Source organism: Mizuhopecten yessoensis, unplaced genomic scaffold (assembly GCF_002113885.1).
Source record: "Mizuhopecten yessoensis strain PY_sf001 unplaced genomic scaffold, ASM211388v2 scaffold3375, whole genome shotgun sequence".
Taxonomy (NCBI): Eukaryota; Metazoa; Mollusca; class Bivalvia; order Pectinida; family Pectinidae; genus Mizuhopecten; species Mizuhopecten yessoensis.
The window spans coordinates 116,477-127,053 of NW_018405013.1; the positions used below are offsets into that span (position 1 = coordinate 116,477).

Genomic DNA, 10,577 nt, shown 5'->3' on the forward strand with positions numbered 1-10,577 from the left:
AATTATTGATAATGTTGGTGTACCACATACATTTCACTATTATTAATTAAGTAATCGTGTCAGACGTTTTGTGTTTTCAATGAATTTTGTTACATTATCAAGGATTTTTTTTAATTTTTCTTTTTTATTTATATCATCTGTAAACTCATTTGAGCCATTTAATAATATATTGATATTAAAGTGATGTTGATAATGAAGTGATTCTCTGAGTATTTTCTCTCTGCACATTGTAAGCTGGGCATGTAAAGAAGAAATGGTATGATGTCTCAAATCCATATCCACCTCCCCAAGTTGGGGAATCTTTTAAATGATCCTTATATAGGTCATAGTTAAGCTGACTTGCTCCATTTCTTAATTGGCACAGTATTATATTATCATGTCTATTTCCATAGTTTTTAAAGAAAGCAGAATCAGTATCATTGTTATTGCATCCATGGATATCAGCCTTTTCAATATTGAAAGGGAAGGTGCATTTATAATTTCATTACTTAAGTCATTAAATTCACGGAACATGTAAGGAAAAAACCTGATGAAGTAATTTTCACTGTGGCATATATATTGGCGGATTGAATGATCCGAGTGTTCTCAATGGGTATCTTTGCTCATCAATAATATTTCCAAATGGATTAATAATGCCAGACAGATAAGAAGGGCTGTTGCTATGCAATATTTTATACATTAGTAATTAAATTTGTTCGTCTATTTTCAATGTTTTCCCCCATCCAAGCTCATTGTATAATTTTTCATGCCATATTCCTGCAGCCTCAATTTGTATAGATTCAAGAAGGTTTTTAGCTTGTTGTGAGCAGTTATCCTAGATAACATCAGCATATTCAAGTAACTGTCTGGTAAGGCAATAAATATTGTAATAAGGGATTTTCCATCAATTTTATGTTTTAGGTATCTTAAAATATTTAATCTCTTGAAGGCTTTGTCATATATATTTTGAATATGCTTACTGCGGGTACCATCTGAAGCTAGTGTGCCCCACGTAGGTCTCGAACCCGCGACCGAGTGGTGGAGGGCTAGTGGTAGCAGATTGTCACACGCCTTAACCATTTGGCCACAGCGGCCACAAAAGAGTATGAAGGAAGAGGATATATTGAAATGCTATAAATGAATTACAACTATAGTGTACATAGAAGAAGAAAAAAAGAGGAAAACTACATTGACGAGCTTTTTTTTTTTTTTCGTTTTTTAATCTTTTTTTTTTTGGCAGAACCGCTGATGATTTGAATTCGCTGTTGCCAATGTGAAGATTGATAAAAACTTTTAACTTCATCAATTACTTAACTTAGTAGTATTAACCTTGACTAATGATTCTTTATATTCTGAGTGGAAGAAAAGTCAAGTTATTTTGTGGAAACTGAATACTTATTTATAATAATAGTTACCGTTAACCTTGGTCTAGTCACTTCTTGAACTGAAATGTTTTGTCTATGGCTATATACGTTGAAAAGGGGAATACCCCGCTCTCTTTGTCGATTGTGAATTAAAATAACATTTCCATTGTAGAAAATGGTAAATTTTCCGGGGCGTTTGTTCATGCGTTTCACCTGACGTATGAAACCAATCTGGTTATGTTTTCACTGGGTTTTCAGTTTTTCCTTCTCAATAATATACCTTTTTTTTTTTTTATCTCATGCAGAACGGAATAACCATGATCCGATTGTAATCTACCTTGCTATATAAATGAGTGTCATAATGCTAGGAAGTAATTAGGCAGAAAGGGGAGCAATCTCCGTCACTTAACGTACTTAACACCTAATAAACAGAGATTTTGAACAATGTGATCGGTTACTTCGTTTTATCAATTGTCATAGAGAGGTTGTGCTGAACAACAAATTCAGCTTAATTGAATCGTGACTATTTCACATGAAAGGCAAGAGGGGTATAATTTGAGTTATATCATTATTATAAAGTTCATCTAATAGATATATATTGTTATATGAATATACAAAATATTAATCTGGCAGCTCAAGTTTTAGAGATTGAAATTTCCCGTCTAAATAGGGGCATGGGCATACACATTTGATACCTACAAAAATCTCATATTTCTAAAAAATTGTTTGAATAAGTTGAAAATTGAATTTGTATCGTTAATTAGCCAAATAAACGCCGCGTTTTTGGAGATGTGTACTTCAGAGCATAAGGGTGAATAACTCTTCCGACCATCGTCGCTGTCAGAAACTGCCTGAGCTTGTTCACACTAGTGGTATTTTTAACCATCGAGTTATGAATTTTAATGTTTTTGAACAGTGATTTGTAAAATTCTGGTTGCATTAAATTACGGATTGTTCCGGTAATATAAAGATATTTTGGACTACCCTTATAAAAATAATTACCAGCATTATATCAGCGTCTATAAAGTTTGGAATAAAAATGACACATATATGATCGTAGAGTGGTGTTCATTATACTTTGTATATCTAAGACTTAATAAATTACTTAATACTGGTATTTGAATAATAAATAAAAATAAACAGTTTATTTGTTAGTTACTGACAAAGACTAATTTTTTCAGAGATTGCTTCGTGGACTGTTGATTTTCGGGAATATTTTACTACTCAAAAGATATTAAGAATATACCTTTAAAATGTAAAAATAAATGTCATAACTTCACATTTTCTTACTATTTTGGGCACATCACAATATACGCTAGCTGTTTTGTTAAACGTTAAGTTCGTTTTCATCTTCATTTATTTAATGTCAGCTACGAATAATGATGATTATTGACTACTACTATAGTTTTCAAAGCTTTTTATGTAGCCCATTCCACAAAAGGTAAAGGCTAGCATGAATTTAGTTAATTCATATTGACTGACATACCGAAGTTCTTTGTTAGCTTACAGCCAGTAGGTAGAGTGTTTTGAGGTTAATCAAAACGAAATATTGATTTCTTTGTAATATCATTTCCTTGTATGCTATAGTATATCAGTTTTTAATTCATACAATATGCATACTTAAAATAATCTGAAGTGTAGACAGGATGACAGGTCAGAAAATGACATTGGTCTTCAGTTTTTCCAAACGCGCCAATCATGTAAAACTTTGATTAATTTGAAAATACCACTCAATATTTTAGTACATTGTATTTCAGTTTCATTTGCACTTGAAATTAACATGACACAACTTTCTAATTTGTAAGAAAACATTATTTTTTATTTATTTATTTATTATTTTTATATATATTTTAAAAATGTTTGACTGTTGTATATATATATATAGGCCTATTTTTTTCAGAATTTGGAATCAGTGGCATACATTATTTTTATTTAACTTTTTCACAGTTCAATGAGGGAATGTGACCAAAAAAAGAATTACAGTGTTATATTTCCTAAAAAAAATCGACACAACCGGCAAGCTGGAATACACATGCATTATGAAATCTAGAGTTATCTCCACTTTAGCGTCATTGGTATCCACCGTCAGATGTCACGAACGTTCGCAAAGCACCTTGCATAGAATATAATTCTATATATATTTTCGCTATAGGATGTCTTAAACTAGTTGAAATTATAACTTCCATTTCAAATACGAAACTTTTAGTTACTTGTTACTGTAGATAAAATATTCATGCAATGCCTAGGCTGTAATTTACAATTTATTATTGTACTTTTCGCGTATGAATTCCTGCTCACAGGTCAAAGGTCAACGATGCTCATGTCAGCCAGTCGGTGTTACCTGAAAACTGATATTTGTGTGTGACAGCGTTCGTGTGTCGGTTATGTGAATAATTCACGTGCTTCTATTTTGTTTCTGATATTAGCGAATGGATTACGTGATTTTTCCAAGGAAAGGATTACCCTACCATGTAGTTTCGGTCTTGTTTAAGCTTCGTTATCCGTCACAATGGAGTTAGTTTGTAAAATTCAACATGTCTCATGTGAATTTTACACTTTGTTAAAATTGAAAAGAAATGCATGATCAGGCAGGCTAAAGCTAAGAATGGCTGCCGTTAAAAACATTATGGAGACTCCACTCGTTTTATGGGTAAATGTCGTCGATTTTGCCTTTCGTTGTCCTGAAATATTTGAGCAAGGTTTTGTTTGTTTATGACTCGATCCAAGCACAGGTGTGTTTTCTTTATTTTGCAGGTGGAGTCTTTCAATCAAGGTAAATCTATTGAGTACGCTGACCTGTATAACGGGACATTCCTCAACGATGTCATGCAACAGATGTAAGTGCTCTTTTATCTTAATAGGTTAATTAATTATTTTACGTTAAAATTGTCCTAAATTGATGACTAATTTGCATGTAAATACTTGTCACACATTTGTTGATTTGATTATAAATCTACCTACAATAGTACATTGTTACGGATTAAACTCGAGATAACCATATGCTTGAGATATCTGATCCACAGCGTATTTTTGTGATTTAAAGTTTTCATTAATACACAGTATGCATTGTTGGGACATATTTAACATTTTTATCTGCATGTGAGTACATTTAAAGGTATTATAAATAGTACCAGTAATGCTATTGGCACAGGTAACTGACCTATGTATCTTGACTTTCTGACACCTCTGGCTTCTCAGAGTCGATACAAAGGATGAGATTATTAATTTATTAATTAAGATTAAAATGGTCAGGTGTGTCAAACATATGAACAGTAGGATTATGATGGGTGATGTGGTTTGGTTGTTACTATATATGTATCGGAACTGGGCTGGGGTCTATCATCGGCGACCAGGTTACTCAATTGGTAGAGTGTCCGTCTAGAGTTCAGAGGGTCCCGGGTTCAAATCCTGGTCTGGCCATGGTTTTCTCTTTCTCCTGTTACAAATTTGGCGCCAAACAGAATATTGCCATGGGTCTTGTGTGTCTTCGGGATAGAAGACTTGATGGAGGAATGGAGGGAGGAATAATGTAGCAGAAATTAGCTACCTGATTGCTGATCATGATGATCCACCCAGTCCAAAAGTTTTATTTAGAGTCGGTACATGTTGTATTGTTATACCATGTACCGACTCTAAATAAAACTTTTGGACTGGGTGGATCATCATGATCAGCAATCAGGTAGCTCATTTGGTAGAGCGTCCGTTTAGAGTTCGGAAGGTCCCAAGTTTGAATCCCGGTCTGACGGTGCATTTCTCTTTCTCCTGTTACACTATATAATATTATTACTGTGAAATCTCTGAACTTTTGTCTGGTTTTTAATTTCATAGATTTTGTGGGTATTACTAACTTTCATCCATATGTCCACAAAGTTAATTTAAGGTTTAACATAAGGCTATTTTCGGTATGAGTGATTACTAATAATCCACAAATTCATGTACCTACGAAATGAGGTTTTATGCGGAAACCAGGAAATTTGGAAAAATTTGATTTCATAGTAATTTTCTGATATTTTGATGTGTAAAATGCATGGACCAAATAATGAGCTGATTACAACATCCTGAAAGAAAAATATCTTGATAGATCTAGAGTCATGAAATCTATACTGTTAGTCATGTTAAAAAAAGCACTTGCTTACTGGAATTGAAAATCTTTGAGGACAATGTGACCATGTATTGTTCATTTATAGGTATACCATAAGATCAGCGATACACAGTGTTATGATTGTTTCCTCTGTGGCAAAATAAATTGCGCATGCATGCACAATTATTTACCAGTACATTGCATGCAATAACACAGGAATGAAACCCAGACATCTGTAGTTGTCTCCAGAGGGTCACTGGGTGCTAGCGTTGGAATTCTGTTGAAAGTTCGTCGTGATCCATCATTAGTTATAGTCAAGCTACAACTTGAAGGCTATAATGAACAACTCGTATGACACTCTGACGTTGTTTGAAAAGTGTGTCAAAATAAAAGAGCCCCATGTCTTGTTGTTTAACCTTAGTTTGTGTCCTTATGAGGTCAATTACAGTACATGTCTATGGAAACACCTCCTAGATCAGTGATTGTTTGAACATATTTAATACTTTTACTGTGTGTCATAAGACAAATTTAACATTGATCAGCAAATAGTCTAACAATTTTCTTTAAAGATCTTATGTTTTATAAAACAGTCATTGGTTAATCATACAGTCGTACATCCTACCCCAGTTCCTGGTAAGTGTTTGATGTGGGTCTGTATTTATTGCTATTTCCGTTGTAAACATATAGCTGTGGAACATTACATGGATATTGTGGACAAATTATAATTGTTCAATTTTCACAAAGTGAAGTATAGGTAATACACATGTACATCTAGACATAACAGGTATCCATATTTGTATAATTTTGTGAGGCCAAGTTTCTTTACTCTTGGTTTTTGAAAATGTTCAGTAAAAAAAACCTTTTTAAAATGGATGTAAAAATGTTTGAAGTTCTACAAGAAAATTTCACAAATGAAAAAAATCACATCTTCCAGTCTTGAAATTGAGCCAATTTGGCCTTTTGTTTCCAGACAGCCTGACCCAGATATATCTCTCATTTTCAAAACAGAACACATTAGATTCTACAGCTTTGACCTCTCAAATGCTTTATCTATAATTGCGTTCTCAAAAAAAAAAGATTTAAATTAAATTATGTAATCACAGGTTGAGACGACATTGTACTATCTTAAAAAAACCCACTGATACTACAGTATTGTGTGTTGGGAATAGAGGTAATCTTATATACCCAAAAATGTGGCTTGTAAGTGTTCTCCAAGGAATGTCATTATCAAAATGCCTCAAGTAATATGTAATCACCCTCACATATTTGTATGTTATTAAATCAGGGAAGAGTTAATCAAATTTTGCCATTAAGGCCACCTGAAATAATGTGATTCTGGTAAGTTGGTAATCCAATGCCTACGAAACAGAGAGCTCTATTTTAGCCAATGCTATACCAAACATTTTGTGGTCAAGCAGTATTATAAGAAATCTAAATGTATAGTATTCCAAGTAACAGTTATATAAAATCTAAAAATGTATATCATTTACAGCATATACAAATGTATGTGGGCATGTTAGAACCCAGTGATTCTTTAAAGGTGACTTTGGGGGCGTTATGAGATGCCCCTCCCCCTAGATCTATATATATATAATATCTGCTGTATTTTCCCGAATTCAACACAGAAATCACTTTATTTTTGAAAAATCGTGCTTATTGTGTGCGATACTTTACCAAAGAAACAAGGTACAGGACCTTGTTAAAAAGTAAAAAGTCACTGGAACCATAGATTTGTTTTGGCGTGACCTCACTTCCACCATTCTGTAATAGAAACTCAGCAGGACTCCTTTCAATATGAAATACCTTTTTAGTAATAATATAATAAAAAGTAAGATTAGGACATTACAGATGTATATATATCCATGCAGGTTTTCTAAAGATCTAGAGCTTCATTTGTAGTAAATTTATGATTATATATACCACATTCATTCTCTTAATAAGGTTTCCAGGGTTTTAACAATTTTCTAATAATAACAAACTACAATTGGTACTTGATGTGGCAGTTATCTGTCATAGTAAGCTAATAACAGCAATGTTTTTGAGAGTAAAACAAGGAGTGTTTAACAGGAAAGTGTTACCCCAATTTAACCCTATTGTGAAACGTTAAAAGCTATATACTATAATTTTAATTTAAATGTTTTTCTATATTACCAGTGAAAATTTTGGAGTATCTTGTATTTCAAATAGGAAAAGAGATATAGTGCATGTATGTATTGTAGTGTGGATGATTCATATAAAATTGTAATAAGCACTGAAAATAGGAATCTGATTACTGAATGTTTTGCCCGAAAGTCAGTTTTGACACATCTTTAATGAAAGAAGATGCTCCCCCCATGGTTCATGGACTGTATCTAATTTACATGTGTATGATGGCCGTGTTTAATGAAGATGCCGCCTTGCCACGGCTTGTCTAACAGTAAAGGTGCCGCCATGTGTGGCCGCTGATCCGACCATGTGTTTTCTCTGGCAGTTTGTAATTTACAAAATGTTTGATACAAGTACATGTCTTGTACACCCATGTAAACAGAACTTGCTGGATGAGTTCACTTTTTGTGGTACACATTTAAATCAGTTCTTCATAATAACAATACTCAATCTGTTTTGGTCATGTTTTGTTTCCATTTCATTGTCAATAACCTTCAAAATTGTATCTCTTTGAAGTTCAATGGTCAATTAAATTGCTTTTATACAATATATGAAGACTTATATATAATTAACATATGCTCAAAGTGTTTCTTATCTATACCTGTATGGTGTTGTAGATTACATGACTGTCTCATGCAGCTTTTGCTAATAAGATGTGGTCACACCCTTTTCACATCTTTTTAGATCTATAGACTATATAGTACAGTCTTATGTTTTATACATGATGCTGAAAATGTAAAGGATATTTTAAGCTACATTCCCCCATCTGCAGCATCCAAAACTGACCCTGCAGCCAAAAGCTATAGGCCATTACTCTACCAACTGTGCTATTCAATCACAATTATTGACATTTTGTTTCAAGATACATGTATGAGATTACAATTTTCCCTGTGTATTTTACTCTATAGCAGCTGCTCCGTTTTAAAATGGAGGTGTTTGGTAGGTTGACTTATGATAGTAACGTGTGATTCTGCATGTAGTACTGTAATATATACCCAGACCAGTAACATTAGATACATGCCAGTATATTAGTGTTGACAATCATAATTGGAATTTCAAAGGTCACAGACATGTCAAGTTACAAGTGGATAAGGTTCTCCAGTGTAATTGTCTGGGGCTTCAATACAGATTTCACGTACAGGACAATTGGCAGGTTTTCATTCTTATTTAAGTTCTGACCTGTGTTTTCAGTAGAAATGAAATTTTGATCTTCATTTTTCTGTTAAGGAATGTACACCTATGCAATGTATACACAAAGATACATGTTATTATATAGTCCTACATGTATATACTCTATAGCACGTTTTTGGGGTGGGCCTATAAGCTTGTACATATTACAGGGCCTGGGCTTAATGTAACAGGTAAAAAGATGATATCTGTCTACCTCATACCCTTATGTTTTATTATATTGATAATTTAACAAGAGTAGACATTTACTTTTTTTAACAAGAATGTCATGAGGTCTTATCATAAATGGCTTTCAATATTTCATTTAAAAAAATGTACTTACACATTATGTATTTGTATCATGGCATGCCCATATTATATATATACTGCTACTTTTTTTAAGCGATACGGTATTGCTAAATTAGCCAAATTAGCATTATAGCTAATTTTCAACTTGAAAGAGGTTCTTAACTTTCCAAAAATACAATCATTGAAAGAACCTCTATAGATCAGTGCTAGAATGATAAAAAATAGTTGCAGACTTAGTTAAAGCCGTTACACATATTATTAGTAGCATTTAGTTAATCTAAAGCTCATTTGAATAAAATCTTTGATTAATAGGATATATATATACAAGTCATTGTTGTATGTGCTGACTAACAACCTCTGCATGCTGAGGCAAAGTAAAGGCCAAGAACCTGTAGATTTGAAAATAGAATTTTACATGTACCAAATAAAACAAACTGTGAATTGATGATTAGCTTAATTACAGACTGTTGGAATGGGATTTTGAAGTTTTCAGATTTAATGAGATTGCTTCATAATATCACACTGTTTGTGTAACTGTTTTAATCGATAAAACAAGCATGTCAATAATGCTTAAAATATCGTAAATCATTGGGAGTCCAATTTGAAATAATTTGGTAGTTTTTAGGTAAATTACTGTTTTGTTAAATGGGCATACTTGGAGATTTTCACTTGTGAGATTTTACAGGGCCACAACAGGTAGTTTATAGTGGTCATTGGTCTGGAAAGGTCATGAATACCTGTATTTCATTGATACAGTTTTATTATCCACTTAACGAACTATCCTGGTTCCAGTCAGACGCTATACCTTTAATTGACCTGGTATTATACGTCAGGTGTATAGGTTACTAAATCGTCACAGTATCTGTAAAGGTTACTAAATCGTCACAGTATCTGTATACTTTAATAAATCGTCACAGTATCTGTATAGGTTACTGAATCGTCACAGTATCTGTATACGTTAATAAATCGTCACAGTATCTGTATACGTTATTAAATCGTCACAGGATCTGTATAGGTTACTAAATCGTCAGAGTATCTGTATAGGTTACTAAATCGTCAGAGTATCTGTATAGGTTACTAAATCGTCAGAGTATCTGTATAGGTTACTAAATCGTCACTGTATCTGTATACGTTATTAAATCGTCACAGGATCTGTATAGGTTACTAAATCGTCACAGTATCTGCAGTTTTATTATCCACTTAACGAACTATCCTGGTTCCAGTCAGACGCTGTACCTTTAATTGACCTGGTATTATACGTCAGGTGTATACGTTACTAAATCGTCACAGTAGCTGTCTACGTTATTAAATCGTCACAGTATCTGTATACGTTACTAAATCAACACAGTATCTGTATAGGTTACTAAATCAACACAGTATCTGTATACGTTACTAAATCAACACAGTATCTGTAAACGTTACTAAATCGTCACAGTATCTGTATACGTTACTAAATCAACACAGTATCTGTATACGTTACTAAATCGTCACAGTATCTGTATACGTTACTAAATCGTCACAGTATCTGTATA

The 10,577-nt window shown here is 33.1% G+C and overlaps 1 protein-coding gene across 6 annotated transcripts in view; it reads left to right on the plus strand.

Annotated features, from left to right (window-relative positions):
- Window positions 1-3,660: 3,660 nt before the first annotated feature.
- LOC110447431 (girdin-like) overlaps window positions 3,661-10,577 on the plus strand; it is a 94,045-nt gene continuing 87,128 nt past the window's right edge. For all 6 annotated transcript variants that reach the window (XM_021493121.1, XM_021493122.1, XM_021493124.1 and 3 more), the window contains exons 1-2: window positions 3,661-3,993; window positions 4,098-4,180. In XM_021493121.1, coding sequence (XP_021348796.1) covers window positions 3,949-3,993; window positions 4,098-4,180 — 128 coding nt within the window. In that variant the 5' untranslated portion in view covers window positions 3,661-3,948. The remainder of the gene's footprint in view (window positions 3,994-4,097; window positions 4,181-10,577) is intronic.